The 16,161-nt window shown below is 67.0% G+C and overlaps 4 protein-coding genes across 4 annotated transcripts; 2 read left to right on the top strand and 2 right to left on the bottom strand.

The window, feature by feature from the left end:
• Nucleotides 1-253: 253 nt before the first annotated feature.
• On the bottom strand, nt 254-1,416 carry EMIHUDRAFT_440069 (hypothetical protein). The gene has a single exon (XM_005790962.1). It carries the CDS (start codon nt 1,400-1,402, stop codon nt 452-454), a length of 951 nt encoding a protein of 316 aa, XP_005791019.1. The 5' UTR covers nt 1,403-1,416; the 3' UTR covers nt 254-451.
• Nucleotides 1,417-3,766: 2,350 nt separating this feature from the next.
• Nucleotides 3,767-4,645, bottom strand: EMIHUDRAFT_109275 (hypothetical protein; the record flags this gene model as incomplete). Its single annotated transcript, XM_005790961.1, has 1 exon — nt 3,767-4,645. One exon carries the CDS (start codon nt 4,643-4,645, stop codon nt 3,767-3,769), a length of 879 nt encoding a protein of 292 aa, XP_005791018.1.
• A 6,590-nt stretch (nt 4,646-11,235) lies between these two features.
• Nucleotides 11,236-14,786, top strand: EMIHUDRAFT_454614 (hypothetical protein). The gene is made up of 12 exons (XM_005790960.1): nt 11,236-11,694; nt 11,817-11,981; nt 12,132-12,192; nt 12,263-12,411; nt 12,575-12,894; nt 12,971-13,032; nt 13,108-13,430; nt 13,503-13,598; nt 13,672-13,780; nt 13,846-13,985; nt 14,037-14,238; nt 14,310-14,786. The coding sequence occupies exons 4-12, from the start codon at nt 12,382-12,384 to the stop codon at nt 14,537-14,539; spliced, it is 1,512 nt and encodes a 503-aa protein (XP_005791017.1). The 5' UTR covers nt 11,236-11,694; nt 11,817-11,981; nt 12,132-12,192; nt 12,263-12,381; the 3' UTR covers nt 14,540-14,786.
• A 382-nt stretch (nt 14,787-15,168) lies between these two features.
• EMIHUDRAFT_440067 (hypothetical protein) lies at nt 15,169-15,862 on the top strand. The gene is given in 2 exon segments (XM_005790959.1): nt 15,169-15,829; nt 15,842-15,862. The coding sequence occupies 1 exon segment, from the start codon at nt 15,209-15,211 to the stop codon at nt 15,743-15,745; it is 537 nt and encodes a 178-aa protein (XP_005791016.1). The 5' UTR covers nt 15,169-15,208; the 3' UTR covers nt 15,746-15,829; nt 15,842-15,862.
• Nucleotides 15,863-16,161: the final 299 nt, after the last annotated feature.

The following is a 16,161-nucleotide window of genomic DNA, read 5'->3' as shown; positions in this document are numbered from 1 at the left end:
CATGGTTTCGCCCCCGGGACCACACCGACAGCCGCTACAACTAATGAAAACCCCGCATACCACTTTCGCATACCACTATACCATACCACTCCAAAGTTAATCAAAATATCGCCAAATACCGGTCTCATACCGGTAAAGTTTGCACACTGCTCGCCCCAGCCCCCAGAGCGCCAGAGGCCAGAGCCGAGGCGCGAGGGGGACACACGCAGCGAGGCGAGAGGTCGAGAGACAGAGTGGCGAGTCGAGTCAATCGTTTTTTCAAACTCTGTCGCTTTTTGAATCATGAGAACGACACACCATCACTCCACAACTCTGACTCTCGTCCCCACCCTCCGCCTCGGAACGCCACCGCCAGCTCGGAACCGTACACACAACTACTGCTCGGCTCCGCCTGAGGCACGGACCGCTCCGCGCTCCTACGCCGCTGCCGCGCCGCGATATGAGGCGCGCGCTACGTCGCCACGCCCACGCGCCCCTCCGCGCGCGCCCTCTCGCCCCTCCTGCTCGCCCACTGCCGGTCGAGCTCCTCCCAGGCGGCGAGGTGCTGCTCAAAGGCGTCGCCCCACCAGACGTCGCTCGGCTGGGCGAGTGGCGGGCCGAGCCGGCACACGGCGGAGGAGGAGGCGCGGAAGAAGGTGCCGCGCGGCGTGCTGATCGGCTCCACGCTCAGGTTCTGCACGAAGGGCACCTTGTGCTTGTCGTAGTTGACCAGCTTCTCGACCGAGACCGCCTCGCGCCTCGCGACGGCGGCCATCAGCGCCTGGATCTTGACGGCGTCGGTGCCCGGCCCCTGGATGCAGCGCAGAGAGTCGCCCATCAGCTCGACCGCGGTGAAGCCGCACAGCGAGAGCCAGGCGGGCGAGGCCCAGAGCACCGAGTACGGCGCGTGACCTTGAGTTATGACAGTCATCGCGCCGCTCGGAGTCGGAGGAGGGTTGAACGAGAGCACCTCGGCCTGCAGGCTCAGGCTCGTCGCCGAGACGGCCTCTCGCCCGCGCGCCCGCCGCCCGTTTGCGCCCTTGCTGAGCGGCGCCACGTTCCGGCTCTCGGCTCGGAGGAGTGAGAGGACGCTGGATGGCGCCATGACCGGCCGCAGCGACAGAGTGTGGCGGAAGGGCTGCTTCTGCATGTCGTACGAGATGATATCAGCCTCGTAAGGCCGCGATGATCGCGCCGCGACCAGCAGCCGGCGGAGCTCCTCAGTGTCCGTGCCGGGTCCGGAGAAGAGGTCCAGCGACTTGCCGACCGCATCGTCGTTGTCTACGAGCCCGACCATGGCTGCCCAAGACGGGCTGGAGAAGACTATCGCGTGCGGCGCGGCAGCCTCAATCAGCACGTAGGGCAACCCCGCCTCTGTGGCGTCCGCCTCCGTGGGTTGGTCAAGGGAGAAGCTCATCGACATCAAGCAAGCTGTGTGAGACGTTTTTCGACGGCCGTGACTCTAATTATTCACGGCACGCATCTACCTTCTCGTTGCTCGTGTGAAACAATGAGAGAGAGAGAGAGAGAGAGAGAGAGAGAGAGAGTCTCTCTCTCTCTCTCTCTCGTGAAACAATGGCGCTCACAGCCAAAGCAAACCGCCGGGAAGGCAGTGACTCAAAGAGGTCGAGCCGCGCTAATGGGGTGTCTCCGAGCTTACTGGAGCTCTGATGGACGGCCCTGACTATCCCTGACACACAGAGAGTCTCTCTCTGTTTGTTTTGTTGTCACTCTCTCTGACGGCACACAACACAAGAAGAAGAAAAAATCTCTCTCACAACACCCTATAACTGCGTCATGACCAGCCTGCCATGCGTCGCCGGTGCCGCATTCGTCGCTGTGCTTCTTTAGCAGGCGGTGGACTGTCGGCTGCGAGGACGGTCGCATTTGCGCGAGGCGAGGCGAGCATTCAGACGCGTTGCATGCGCCATGACTCGCGCCAGCGTGTGCGGGAGCTCCTGGCTGAGCGTTGAGTCCAGGTGAGTTGCGCTGGCCACGATCGCTACGCCGAGCCGAGCTGACGCGCCGAGGCGCCGGCCAGTCGCAGCCGTGAGGCATGCCACAGCAGCAGAGGCACCTCCTACCCATTGGGCGGGCAGACAGAAGGCCAGCGCAGCACTGGCAAGTGCAACGCGCCTCATGTCGGAGAGCGACCGTGCCTCGTTCGCCGCTTATGATGTAGAGTTTGTTGTAGAGATTTCACGTTGTAGAGCGCATCTACATCGCTCTACAAGGGAGGCGCTTCGTCCCGCGGCGGATGTAGAGCTCTACAGCTCTACAGCGCTCTACAGCTCTACAGCTCTACAGCGCTCTCTACAGCTCTACATCCTCTACACCCTCCCTCAGATGGCGCTGCGCGCTGGTCTATCTATGAGAGGTTGAGGTGCGAGCCCCCGAGCCCTGGAGGCCCTGGGGATGGGGGGAGACTACCCGCGGGGCCTAGAAGGCCCGCGCGCAGAGGGGGTGGGACATTGAGACCGGTCACAGCCCACAGACGGTCGGTGGCGGCACAGCATCGTACATGCACTTGCGCATGAGACGCACTCGCATGAATTGATATAAGGCGGACTTATTACGGCGAGCTAGTGCTGTGCACGCCAACAATACATCTAATACACAGTCATCCTGTTCGAGGGGTCCCGTACCATGCGGAATCGACCCTATCCAGTGCTCAAGTGCTCAAGTCATCCTGGGGGGGGGGGGGGTGACCCATATATTGGGGCGGGGGGTCTGGACGTCCTAATCTGAACTCGAACAAACTAAAAATCTCTCTCTCTCTGACTGAACTCGAAGAAAGTCTCTGTCTCTGAACTGACTGAACTCGGGTGCGCCCCCCCCCCCCCATTTTGCGGGATTTTCTTTTCTTGTTATGTGCTAGCTGGTGCCACGCCAGTATCCGATTTTGTGTGAGCTCTGTGTCTTGCTTTGCCAACTAACAGTTATCCTGGGGTGGGGGACCCATAGCCGCGGGGGTCCGGACGTCCCCTGAACTCGCGTGAACTCGCGTGGCCCCTCGCAGCGATACAAATGATGACGCCTGAGCGCTACTCCTCGGGCGACGCCTCCGAGAAGGCCCCGCTCCGCGCTACTCGGCCCATTCGGGGCATCCACTGCCTGAATGCCACGCCGCCGCCGATGCCTCAAGGCATGGACTGCCGTGACCTGACAGGCGAATGGGAGGGGCCGTACGGAACAATCCTTGAGGTTCGCACCTGCCCTTTGCAATCACATGCACCCGTTGCCCACACAAACACGTTTCCGTCGCAGTTGACTTCGTGCGGCGGCGACTGCCTGATCGGCTGGCAGACCATTCCCGGCCTCCCTCCGGAAGCGCCGTGCAAGCGCCCCTGGTGCATGCGGCGAGTACACGGCAACTGCTTCTGCCAGCCCTTTTACTTCACGAGCCAGAACACTGCGTATGAGGGCGTGCCGGGCTGCTGCGCCGTCGACTATGAGGTGCGGCGCCTGAGCGCGGGGCGGATCTCACGCTCCGCCGTCAGTGTATGACACACGAGCGCGCGCGAGCGCGGGGAGACACACACAGCTCACGGGACACGCTCTCTCGCTGTCGCTGCGGCCTTTAGCCTTTACGTGTTGCCGATTTTCGTCTTGAAAGCATGCACAGACAGTGAACACCTCCACAGCACACACAGTGGAACACGTAATCCTAGACACTAGACTGAACGCTTCAACGCAGCGACAGGCCATGGACCACATGCGGGGACAACCCGCGACGACTGGCGCTACACCTCGGTCATGGGCGGGACGAGGGTCACACACCCCGATCTCACAGCCTCGTCTGCTTGCGTCCCGCCATGTACTGCTTCACTCTCGGGTGCGACTCGACGGCGTCAAAGGCGGCCAGCAGCCGCGGGCAGCCGAGCATCGCCGCCGCCGCCTTGGCCGGGTCGTCGAAGTAGTCGGTGAAGGTCTGGTACAGCGTCACGTCGGCGAGCGACAGGTGGCCGCCGACGACGTGCCCGCCCGGCGCGACCGTCTTCTCGAGCTGCTGCAGAAAGTCGGGCAGCGTCTGCCCATAAAAGTCGGCGAGCGCGCGCTCGCGCTCGGCTCCGCCCGCGCCGCGCGCCCGCTGGTATTTCTCCTTGAGGTCGCGCACGTGCTCAGTGAAGGCGTCCACCGCGGCGGCGGAGAGCTCGTCCTCGCCCATCAGCCCGAGCATGCGCGCGAAGAAGCGCTCGATCGCCTTGGACTGGGCGAGCACGGTCTCGCCCCCCACCACCACCACCGGCCCGCGTCCGAGGTTTGCGTCCAGCTCGCCGCTGTCCACCGCCGCGCAGTACTCTGGCGCCGCCACCGCGAGCCCGTCCTCCATCTTGGAGACGTCGAGCGGCCAGCGCGTCTCGGTGAAGGCGACGCCGCCCAGCGCGAGGGCGAGCCGGCTGACCTCCATCACGCCTCGAGCGTCAAAGTATTTGATCAGGATGCTCGGGTGACGGTGCGCCACCCAGGCGGGCGGAGGACGCCGCTCGCCGCTCGGAGACGCCGCCGCCGAGTCCGCGTCGATCGCCGGCGAGGCGTCGGCCTCCGCGCTCGCCGCGGCGACGTGACCGCTCTGAGAGGCCACCAAGCGGCCGGCACCGAGCGCCGTCGTCGCGGCAGCGGTCAGCGCAGCGGGCACAGCGAGGCGTCGGAGCCCCGACCGCATGGGCGCTAGTGAGGAAGGCGAGGAGTCGTTTGCGTCGCCTGCGCTGTGGGCGCTCGCGCGACACTGGCGAAAAGAGAAACATATTTGGCTCTCTCACAGCACACTGGCACGAGAAAGGCGCGGACTGGCGCGGACTGGTACACACACCGGCTCACCAAACAAAACGTGAAAGAAGCACTCTCTCACATGACAAGCGATCCCACGACAGCGATTAAAACTCCTGGGCTCTCAATGCCTAGCCCGCCGTTCTGTCAGCCGCGGCCCGCATGTCCAGACAGTGCGGGCCTCGACGCCACACTAGGTCCATTGGGTTGAACCCTGGCTTGTCTCGAAGGTGAGGTATAGAGGGTCACATGGGGAATGCGAACTCGTCATGATGCGCGGCGACGGCGGCGTCGATATCTATCGACGCCGCCGCCCCGCGCTCCAAAACGGTCGCGTACGCATATGCGCACAACTAGGTACGTGCCAACCCGCATGGGCCAGACACCGTCAAAGGTCCCTCTCCACTCCTCCTTGCACCACTGAAGCATACGCAGCTGATGTGAGCAAGGTCGCCTAAGCGGCCCCCCTCGCTGTGGGTTGCCGTAGTTGGACCAATGCCACGCGTTGTGGCGAAGATGGCCTTATGCAGAGCCTGGCCGGGCCGTCTTCGGGCCCGGCCGCCCTAACAGTACGACGCATACGCGCCGCGACCGCTTCAAGTGTCGCCGCCGCCGCAAGGCGGACGGCGCCCGCCGCCCAGCCAACAGTGGCTAGGGCGGGGGAAGGGTGGATTCGAGCCGCCCGCACGCTCGTGCGGTAGGGAGGCTCGTGTAGAGCACGCCGTGCGCAAGCACAGGTGCGCGTTTGAAGCATTCGAGTCGCAGCAGCGAAGGCTGCTGTTTACTGGTTTGTGGCACGCCACGCGTCTCGCGCGGTGAGTGCTGAGATACGCCCCGAGCACGATCGCCGGGGCGGCTGCATGACTAGAACGACCCGTGCCGTGGCACAGGTCGAGTAGAGAGGGCCGCACACGCGTCCTTGCGGGCGGCCCGTTGTGAAGGATCGAGCACACCGAAGCGAGGTGTGCTCGTGTTGCAAGTGTCGCCGCCGCCGCAAGGCGGACGGCGCCCGCAGCCCAGCCAACAGTGGCTAGGCCGGGGGAAGGGTGGTTTCGAGCCGCCCGCACGCTCGTGCGGTCGGGAGGCTCGTGTAGAGCACGCCGTGCGCAAGCACAGGTGCGCGTTTGAAGCATGGAGTCGCAGCAGCGAAGGCTGCTGTTTACTGGTTTGTGGCACGCCACGCATCTCGCGCGGTGAGTGCTGAGATACGCCACGAGCACGATCGCCGGGGCGGCTGCATGACTAAAACGACCCGTGCCGTGGCACAGGCCGAGTAGAGAGGGCCGCACACGCGTCCTTGCGGGCGCCCGTTGCGAAGGGTCGAGCGCGCCGAAGCGAGGTGTGCTCGTGTTGCAAGTGTCGCCGCCGCCGCAAGGCGGACGGCGCCCACCGCCCAGCCAACAGTGGCTAGGGCGGGGGAAGGGTGGATTCGAGCCGCCCGTACGCTCGTGCGGCCGGGGGGCTCGTGTAGAGCACGCCGTGCGCAAGCACAGGTGCGCGTTTGAAGCATTCGAGTCGCAGCAGCGAAGGCTGCTGTTTACTGGTTTGTGGCACGCCACGCGTCTCGCGCGGTGAGTGCTGAGATACGCACCGAGCACGATCGCCGGGGCGGCTGCATGACTAGAACGACCCGCGCCGTGGCACAGGTCGAGTAGAGAGGGCCGCACACGCGTCGTTGCGGGCGGCCCGTTGTGAAGGATCGAGCACACCGAAGCGAGGTGTGCTCGTGTTGCAAGTGTCGCCGCCGCCGCAAGGCGGACGGCGCCCACCGCCCAGCCAACAGTGGCTAGGGCGGGGGAAGGGTGGATTCGAGCCGCCCGCGCGCTCGTGTGGTAGGGAGGCTCGTGTAGAGCACGCCGTGCGCAAGCACAGGTGCGCGTTTGAAGCATTCGAGTCGCAGCAGCGGAGGCTGCTGCTTACTGATTTGTGGCACGCCACGCGTCTCGCGCGGTGAGTGCTGAGATACGCCCCGAGCACGATCGCCGGGGCGGCTGCATGACTAGAACGACCCGTGCCGTGGCACAGGTCGAGTAGAGAGGGCCGCACACGCGTCGTTGCGGGCGGCCCGTTGTGAAGGATCGAGCGCGCCGAAGCGAGGTGTGCTCGTGTTGCAAGTGTCGCCGCCGCCGCAAGGCGGACGGCGCCCACCGCCCAGCCAACAGTGGCTAGGCCGGGGGAAGGGTGGATTCGAGCCGCCCGCACGCTCGTGTGGCCGGGAGGCTCGTGTAGAGCACGCCGTGCGCAAGCACAGGTGCGCGTTTGAAGCATTCGAGTCGCAGCAGCGAAGGCTGCTGTTTACTGGTTTGTGGCACGCCACGCGTCTCGCGCGGTGAGTGCTGAGATACGCCCCGAGCACGATCGCCGGGGCGGCTGCATGACTAGAACGACCCGCGCCGTGGCACAGGTCGAGTAGAGAGGGCCGCACACGCGTCCTTGCGGGCGGCCCGTTGTGAAGGGTCGAGCGCGCCGAAGCGAGGTGTGCTCGTGTTGCAAGTGTCGCCGCCGCCGCAAGGCGGACGGCGCCCACCGCCCAGCCAACAGTGGCTAGGGCGGGGGAAGGGTGGATTCGAGCCGCCCGCACGCTCGTGTGGCCGGGAGGCTCGTGTAGAGCACGCCGTGCGCAAGCACAGGTGCGCGTTTGAAGCATTCGAGTCGCAGCAGCGAAGGCTGCTGTTTACTGGTTTGTGGCACGCCACGCGTCTCGCGCGGTGAGTGCTGAGATACGCCCCGAGCACGATCGCCGGGGCGGCTGCATGACTAGAACGACCCGCGCCGTGGCACAGGTCGAGTAGAGAGGGCCGCACACGCGTCCTTGCGGGCGGCCCGTTGTGAAGGGTCGAGCGCGCCGAAGCGAGGTGTGCTCGTGTTGCAAGTGTCGCCGCCGCCGCAAGGCGGACGGCGCCCACCGCCCAGCCAACAGTGGCTAGGGCGGGGAAAGGTGGATTCGAGCCGCCCGCACGCTCGTGCGGTAGGGAGGCTCTTAGAGCACGCCGTGCGCAAGCACAGGTGCGCGTTTGAAGCATTCGAGTCGCAGCAGCGAAGGCTGCTGTTTACTGGTTTGTGGCACGCCACGCGTCTCGCGCGGTGAGTGCTGAGATACGCCCCGAGCACGATCGCCGGGGCGGCTGCATGACTAGAACGACCCGTGCCGTGGCACAGGTCGAGTAGAGAGGGCCGCACACGCGTCCTTGCGGGCGGCCCGTTGTGAAGGATCGAGCACACCGAAGCGAGGTGTGCTCGTGTTGCAAGTGTCGCCGCCGCCGCAAGGCGGACGGCACCCACCGCCCAGCCAACAGTGGCTAGGGCGGGGGAAGGTTGGATTCGAGCCGCCCGTACGCTCGTGCGGCCGGGGGGCTCGTGTAGAGCACGCCGTGCGCAAGCACAGGTGCGCGTTTGAAGCATTCGAGTCGCAGCAGCGGAGGCTGCTGTTTACTGGTTTGTGTGGCACTCCACGCGTCTCGCGCGGTGAGTGCTGAGATACGCCCCGAGCACGATCGCCGGGGCGGCTGCATGACTAGAACGACCCGTGCCGTGGCACAGGTCGAGTAGAGAGGGCCGCACACGCGTCCTTGCGGGCGGCCCGTTGTGAAGGATCGAGCGCGCCGAAGCGAGGCGTGCTCGTGTTGCAAGTGTCGCCGCCACCGCTGCACGCGGGCTGGGCTATCGCCTGCAGGATGAGGCTAAAAGAGGCATAGTTCCCCGCGTAGAGCACATAGCAAAAGGACTCCCAATCTAAGCAAAGCCAGTTGCTCCATCCGGATGACGCATCAGAACTGAGAAATTTCCGTTGACAGAGAGCTGCTCGGTGTGACGACGTGTGGTGTCCATCCCAAATGCGCCGCTGGCGCACTGTGGGGCGGGGGGGGAGGTCAAAGCGAGTCGCCCAGGCTCCCTGCTGGGCGGCTCGCGTCGTGTTTGTAACGGTTCGAAGAAGCTCTTTGTTCACGGTTGCACCGTGAACAGGAGATTGGTCGAGGCTATGCACAAGCGATGCGCGTAGACTCCGTGTGGCTCTGGGCTGCAGCCTGTTAGAGAGCCGAGTCGCTTTAATAGCACGGCCGGGCACGGTCGTACCTCGCGTGCCCTCTGTGCGAATTAAAACTCCTGGGCTCTCAATGCCTAGCCCGCCGTTCTGTCAGCCGCGGCCCGCATGTCCAGACAGTGCGGGCCTCGACGCCACACTAGGTCCATTGGGTTGAACCCTGGCTTGTCTCGAAGGTGAGGTATAGAGGGTCACATGGGGAATGCGAACTCGTCATGATGCGCGGCGACGGCGGCGTCGATATCTATCGACGCCGCCGCCCCACTTGTCTTCCTTCTCGGAAAGTTCGCGACCGAGTCTTTAGACTCGCTCGCGCGGCGCGCATTGACATATATTGACTGTGCGCATCCCCATGTCGAGCGCAGCTCGAAGTGCCGGCTGGCCTCTTCTTGAGTGCCCTGACGATTTGTGGTCATCCCGACTACGGAATAACACGTGTTCTGTCGCCCCGTTCCGGAGGAATGCCGACAGGAGTGATTTGTTACTTGTGCAATCCGTGCAGGCACACACCCTCACAGACTGCACTACGCCGCGAGGGTTCTTGCTGACCTCACGCCGTTAAGATAGCTGCGTGCGCTGGCACTCAGACAAGACACAACCAGGACACCCCTCTCCCGGGGGGCCGCTGGCGTCCGGGTCCCCAAACAGCCCGAGGGCCGTGTTGGTGCTTCCACTAGTGCAGTTCGAGTGCAGTGCGCCTCACAGGCTGACACCGCACACCGTCTCGAACTGTCCTCGACGCCGCCAGTGGCGGGCCGACGGCAGGGTAGGGGCCGCAGGCCGTGCTTCAAGGCGCAGGCTCTACTGCTCATTCATGGCTCCGCACTCCGCTCCGCGCGGCGTGTTGAGTATGGCTCACACCAGCAGCCAGACGGCTGCTGGTGGATGCTCGCGCTCCCCTCGCGCCGTCCTTGGCACGAGAGGGCGGGTTGATTTGCGAGTGCACCACGCAATGCCAGCTGGCCCTGCGGGTGCACTTCGCCCATGGCCGTGTGCTCATCTGGCGGCACTGCTTGCTGCATGGCCATGTAAAGACGCCATTTTTGCACGGTGCTTTGCGCAAAGCATTACGTATGGGGCCACCTGCGGCTGGGGCGGTCCTCGCATTCCAGCTGGCGTGGACGACTGCTGTCCTCCTGTTGGCTGCTGGCTCCTCGTCCGAAGCTGAGCAGGCTGGTCCTCGCTGCAAAGCCTGCGGTTTGCATGTATTGGACTGGCGGCGCGGTGCTGCATGCACTGCGGCGCGGATCCGTTTGGCCCATTGCGCCCGTCCGTAGGACGGGCGCGGTCGGTCGTGGCCTGGCGGCGGCACTCGCCTCCGGCCTGGCCAGCGTCAAAGCGAGTCGCCCAGGCTCCCTGCTGGGCGGCTCGCGTCGTGTTTGTAACGGTTCGAAGAAGCTCTTTGTTCACGGTTGCACCGTGAACAGGAGATTGGTCGAGGCTATGCACAAGCGATGCGCGTAGACTCCGTGTGGCTCTGGGCTGCAGCCTGTTAGAGAGCCGAGTCGCTTTAATAGCACGGCCGGGCACGGTCGTACCTCGCGTGCCCTCTGTGCGAAATGTGGGGACTAAATGACCCGAGAGGGGTGGAAGGCCCGCCAAGTTGAAAAAGAATTTTACAACAAAGCTCCCTCGCACAACACTCGGCACGGGACTTCTCGCACGCACTGAAAAAGAAACGCCCGGCGCCTCCCTCATCGGCGCCGTGGAGGACACAGTGTCTTGGCCGCGGACTCAAAATCACACCGAGAATCACACCCATGCCGACCGCGAGCTTTTCGCAAATCAAGGATCTGCAGGCGCGCGTCGGGAAGGCCTTCGACCTCAAAGCGTGCAAGGAGGCCCTCAACGCATGCGGCTGCGACCTCGACGCCGCCGAGCAGGCGCTCAAGGCCGCCGCGCCGGCACCGGCCGCCGCGCCGGCACCGGCCGCCGCGGCACCGGCCGCCTCCGCGCCGGCCGCGCCGGCGCCACCGCCGCCACCGCCCGAGACCGCGGCGCCGGCGCCGGCAACGGACCTGCTTGGCGCTCTCGAGCCGGAGCCGGCAGTCCCGGCGACGCCGCTCGTCGACTTGCTCGGGAGCAGCTCGGACCTCCTCGGCGGCGCTCTGCCGCCGCAGCCGCCGCAGCCACCGCAGCCGCCGCCGCAGCCGCCTGCGCCGGCCGCGGCCGCCGCCTTTGACGGCCTGGATGGCCTCCTCGGCTCGCCCACGCCCGCCCCCTCGCCTGCCTCGGCGCCCGCCGCAGGCCTGGCTGCTGCCGGGCTGGCAGACGGGCTCGACTCCCTCTTCTCGGTGGCGTCGGAGGAGGCGGCGGCGCCGCCGCCGGTCGCGCTCTTCTCCGACCCCGCCATCCCCCTCGCCTCTCTCGCCCCGCCCGTGGCCGAGCTCGAAGCACCCGAGCTCGCCGCGCCCGCGCCGCAAGCAGCGCCGCCGCCGCCGCCGCCGCAAGCCGCAGAGGAGGGCTTGCTGGAGGACCTGCTCGGGATCGCTCCGCCGCCGCCGGCGGTGGAGGAGGCGCCGACGGCTGCGGCAGCGGAGGCGGCTGCGGCGGCGGAGGCGGCGGCGGCGGCAGAAGCGGCGGCGGCGGGCGCGGAGGCGGAGGCGGCCGCAGAGGCGGCGGCGGCGGCGGAGGCGGCTGCGGTGGCGGCGGCGGCCGAGGCGGCCGAGGCGGCGGAGGCGGCTCGGGCCCGCGAGCAGGTCGACGAGGCTGCGGACGAGGCGCTCGCTCGCTCGCTGTCGGGCCAGCTGGAGGGCGGGCGGGACGAGGCCGCTGCCGAGGCGGAGGAGGCGGAGGATGCGGCTCTGGCTCGCGCGATCAACGCGTCGCTGCTCGAGGCGGGGGGGGAGGAGGAGGCGGGCGAGGGCGGCGGGGGCGGCGGCGAGGGCGGGGTCGCCGACGAGGTTGCGCGCGCCGCCCCCTCTCTCCTCGCCCTTGCACAGCCCCCTTCCCCCCTTGCACAGCCCCCTGCCCTCGCGCCGTCTCGGAGCCTGCTTGGGGCCCTCCCTCTGGCCCTCCCTCCCAGGCGACGTGGAGCGCCGAGTCCCTCCTCGTCCTCAGCGGGGAGGCCTTCCAGCTGCAGCCGCAGCTGCTGCCGCGCGGCGCGCAGCTCGCCGCTCTGGCGGCGTGCGGCGTCGAGGCGGAGGGGGTCGCCGGAGCAAGCGGCGAGCAGGCGGACGCCGCGATCGAGGCGCAGAGCGCGCGCAGCCCCCCCCCCCCCCCCCCTCCTCCTCCTTTACACCCACCCCTTAGGAGCCCCTTCCGCACTCGCTGCCTCCCCCCCTCCCCCAGGCCCTCCTCCCCGCCCTCTCAATCACCAGCTGCCCCTCCCCTTGCCCAGGCCGCCGTCCTCGAGGCAGACGCCGCCCACCAGCAGCAGCTCGCCGCGTGGCTCGCGCCGGGCGCCAGACGCGTCGAGCCCCTCCCACCAAGCAGAGAGGGCGAGGGCGAGACGCAGAGCGCTGTGAACAGGCGCCGACGGCGGCTCCGTCGAGCCCCTGCCCCCGCAGGCCCAGCGCGCCCTCGCTTTGGTCGGCGTCTCGCCTCCGGTGCGATGGGCGCTGTGGAAGCGGCTGCTGCAGGTCGAGTCGATGGTTCCGCTGGCGGCGGAGGCGGCCAAGGTGCGCATGCCGCTCGCCGCTATCTCTGTCTCTCGGCTGCATCTCGGCCACCCCTCGGCTACCTCTCGGCTACATTTCGGCTACATCTCGGCCACCTCTCGGCCACCCCTCGGCTACCTCTCGGCTACATCTCGGCTGCATCTCGGCTGCTTCTCGGCGGGAGGTGCGCATGCTGCTGGCGACGCCGCTGCGAGGGGTGGCGGACTTGGTGGCGGACATGCACACGGCGGTGGAGGCCGCGGTTGGACCCTGCGTGGTTGGCGACGGCGACGGCTTCCCAGCGGAGGCGGCGTCTGCGCTCGAGGAGGAGGGGGTGGCGGTGCTGCAGCTGCTGCTCAAGTCGCTCTCGCTCTCGTACTCGCCCGAGCTCGGCCTCGCCCCCTTCCTCGCCCCCCTCCTGCTCCTGGTCGCGCACGGGGCGGGGTCCGCCGCCCTCGAGGCGGGGGGCGGGTCGGTGACGCGCGAGGCGCTGCGCGGGCAGCGGTCCGACACCTCTTCCGCTGCATGTGCGCCCATCCATTGGCAGTGGAGGATGAACCATTCGCAATCCGTGAGTTAGGTCCGACCTTTTCAACTGCGTGTGCGCCTGCCTCGGCCGCCTCTCCCCCGCGCTGATGGCAGGCATGCCGCGGGGCACGCGAGGTGGTGATGAACTACCAGACACCAGTGATTAGACACCGAGGAGCTTGGTGGCAGGCAAGCCGTGGGGCATGCCGGTGACGGCGACGGTGCAGGGCCAGGTCCACGTCCCGGCGCAGCCGCCCAACCAGGCGCTGCTCCTCTGGTTGTGGGTGCTGCTCCGCTACTTGCAGCCCGCGCTCGCCCTGCACCTGCAAGCGGCCGAGCCTCCTCTCTCGGTCCGGCTGGGCCGCGCGCTCACCTCGCTGCTCGGCACGCACACGGACGCGGCGGCGCACCTCCGGCTGATCGAGCTGTGCCTCTTCTCCATCCCCGCCGAGGTCGCCTTCCCGCGCGCACACACGCCCGTCCTGCTCGTCTGCCTCCTGGCTCGAGGCAAGGAGTCGCTGCTCGCCATGCCTCTTCTAGGAGCCGTCTAGGAACCCTCTAGGAACCTTCTAAGAACCTTCTAGGAGTCGCTGCTCGCCATGCCGCCCGACTCGCTGCTACCAGCCTTCACGCAGCTGCGCCTCTCCACGCCGCGCGAGGCGCAGCTGCTGCACGAGGAGGCGTGCGCCGCTCCATTGACTCGTCGGTGATTCGTGACTCGGTTCTGAACAGGCGCAGCTGCTGCACGAGGAGGCGTGCGCCGCGCACGCGAGCTTGCCGCACGGGCTTGCCGCGGCGGTCGCCGACGCGTGGGCGGCGGACCAGCCGATGCCGCCGCCGTACTCCGTCGCTTGGCTGCAGGGCGGCGCGGCTCGCCCCGTCCCAACCAATGCGTTGGGGAGTGCTGACGGTTGAGGTGCCGGCTAGGCGACGAGCTCGACCCGTCCCTGCACACGCCCGGCCGGCTGCGCCGGTGGGTGGTCGACTTACGCCCCGAGGCGGAGCACAAGCGCGGCTGTTTCGCGCTGACGCGGCACCTGCCGCCGGCCGAGGCGACGCGGCCAGAGGTGCGGGAGGCACGTCCACGACACGTCCATGACGTGTCGACAGCCCGGCAGGCGAAGCGGCCGGAGGTGCGGGAGGCGGTGCGCGCGGAGCTGCGCGAGATCTGCGACGACGGCGGCGTTGCTCCCGCGCTGCTCACGTCCGGAGACCCGCGCACTGACAAGGGCACCCCCGGGCTTGGGGCGCAGCTCGTCCGCGAGATCGTGGACGAGTTCCTCGCGGACGGCTTCGCCAACCTCGGCGTGCTGCAGGGAAGTCTCCCCTCCCCGCGCCCCTCGCCGCTTGCGAGCCGGGGGAGCGACGGCGCCTCGTCCGCCCGTGCGCAGGCGGCTTCCACGCCCTCTCCCTCGAGCAGCGCAGTGCGATGCTCGTCTCGGACGACGTGGCGCCCGACTTCTCCTCCCCCGGCCAGACCGACCGCCTCGCGGGCGCAAAGGCGGCGGCGGAGCGCGCGAAGGCGGAAGCGGCCAAGGCGGGCGAGAAGCTCACGCGCGTCTTCAGCTTCGGCCGCAAGCCGGCCCGCTCGAAGGCCGCGGGCGAGGGCGGCACCCCCTGACGCGCGAGCTGACACGCCATCTACTGGGGGCCGTGACTGTGCGGCGGGGTGTGCAGCATCTCCACCCCGTTCGACTTGTCCGTGCATTAGCCGCGCAGAGTTTCGCGCGAGAGAGAGCAGAGTCGAGAGAGGAGCGCACAGCCACAGGGTAGTAGCCAGTACAAGAGCCATGCATGGTCTTGTTTAGATTGGAGCCGTGGAGAGAGAAGTGAGAAGACTTGTGGATTAAATGACAAGTCACATCTCCAACATGCAACAAGAAAACCTCTTGCGCGAAACGCACTAAACCTGCCCCGTGCAGCAGAGCAGTGGCGCGAGGTGTCCCCGCGGCGCGCGGGGAGGGGGGACCACACGCACTCGCACACACAACACGCTCAGTGATGTCTTGCAGGACAGCGCGGACCGCGGTGTCCGGTGTGAGAGGCTCTAGTGCCCACATGCTCGTGCGTTCACGAGGATACTGCTGCGGCGTAGGGGCCAAGCGGGCGCACCCACGAGGAGTCCGGGCGGAGGAGCAGCGTCGTGCGCGGCGCACACTAGCGAGGCGATGGATGTCAGGAGGGCGAGCATTGAGCGAGCACCGGCAGAAAAAGAAACAAATCGTCTTCTCGCAAGAGCGCGCGCTGTTGCCGTCGCGTCGGCAACAGAGCGGTCACGAGGACTCCCTCTATGGCGTGCGGCTTCGCGCAGGAGGAGCGGCGCCGCGTCGGCGACGACGCTGACGGCGGCGGCACCTCGGACGGATGGCGGGCGGTGTGTGTGCTCTCTGATCCCGACGCGGCGGCACAGCGGCTGCAGCAGCGGAAGAAGCAGATCGAGTACGGCAAGGACACGCCGGAGTACGCCGCGTACCTCCGCGCCGTGCCCAAGGAGCAGCGAGGGCGCGATCACCCGCGCACGCCCGACATCACCGAGAGCGTCTCCAAGCGCTGCTTTGACGGCCGGGTCAAGGCGTGGAGGCGAGCGCTGCACGGGTGGGCCGAGGCGCAGGCCGAGGCGCAGGCCACCGCCTCGGCGGAAACTGTGCTCGCGGACGAGCTCGAGGCGGAGCCGGGGTGTCCCGCCGCGAGTGGCGCCCGTGCAGGAGCGTCGGCAGGCGTGGCCGCCGTGGGAGGGGCGGCGGCGGCGCCCTCCTCCTTCCTGGCGCATGCGACGACCCGTTCTTGGCCGCTAGATGGATGGGAGCGGTCAGTAGATGGCTGGTAGAGGCGCGCCTCGCTTCCTGTCTGTGAGTCTTTGTTCAACAGTCGTCCTGGATCGCCAAGGTGGGGGTAAATCCAGATGCAAGACTGCTCTCACGTCTCACGTGTCACGATGTGTTTTTAGTGTTTCCAAGCAAAGCACAACACACCACAAAGTTGTAGCGCCCTCGAGGCTGCAAATGTTCGTCAATTCGCAGAAAAAAGAGTGTCCCCACGCGCGCGGTCCCCGGGAGCGATCTCGATCTCCGATCTGGATCGCTCGCTGAGCCCTGGGGCTAGTTCCATTTCACTCTGACACGCTAATCTTGAAAACGTCCAACGGAGCTCTGTGTTGCTCCCAGCGCCCTCCCCCGCGCTTCCTGCGGCCCTAGCCGATGGTACTAGCATAGGAGGGTCATCTGGCTACCGCGAGAGCGACCC

The sequence above is a fragment of the Emiliania huxleyi genome (assembly GCF_000372725.1).
Source record: "Emiliania huxleyi CCMP1516 chromosome Unknown EMIHUscaffold_117, whole genome shotgun sequence".
NCBI lineage: Eukaryota > Haptophyta > Isochrysidales > Noelaerhabdaceae > Emiliania > Emiliania huxleyi.
Note: the sequence above shows the minus strand (reverse complement) of the source record. Positions and strands in the feature narration are given on the sequence as shown.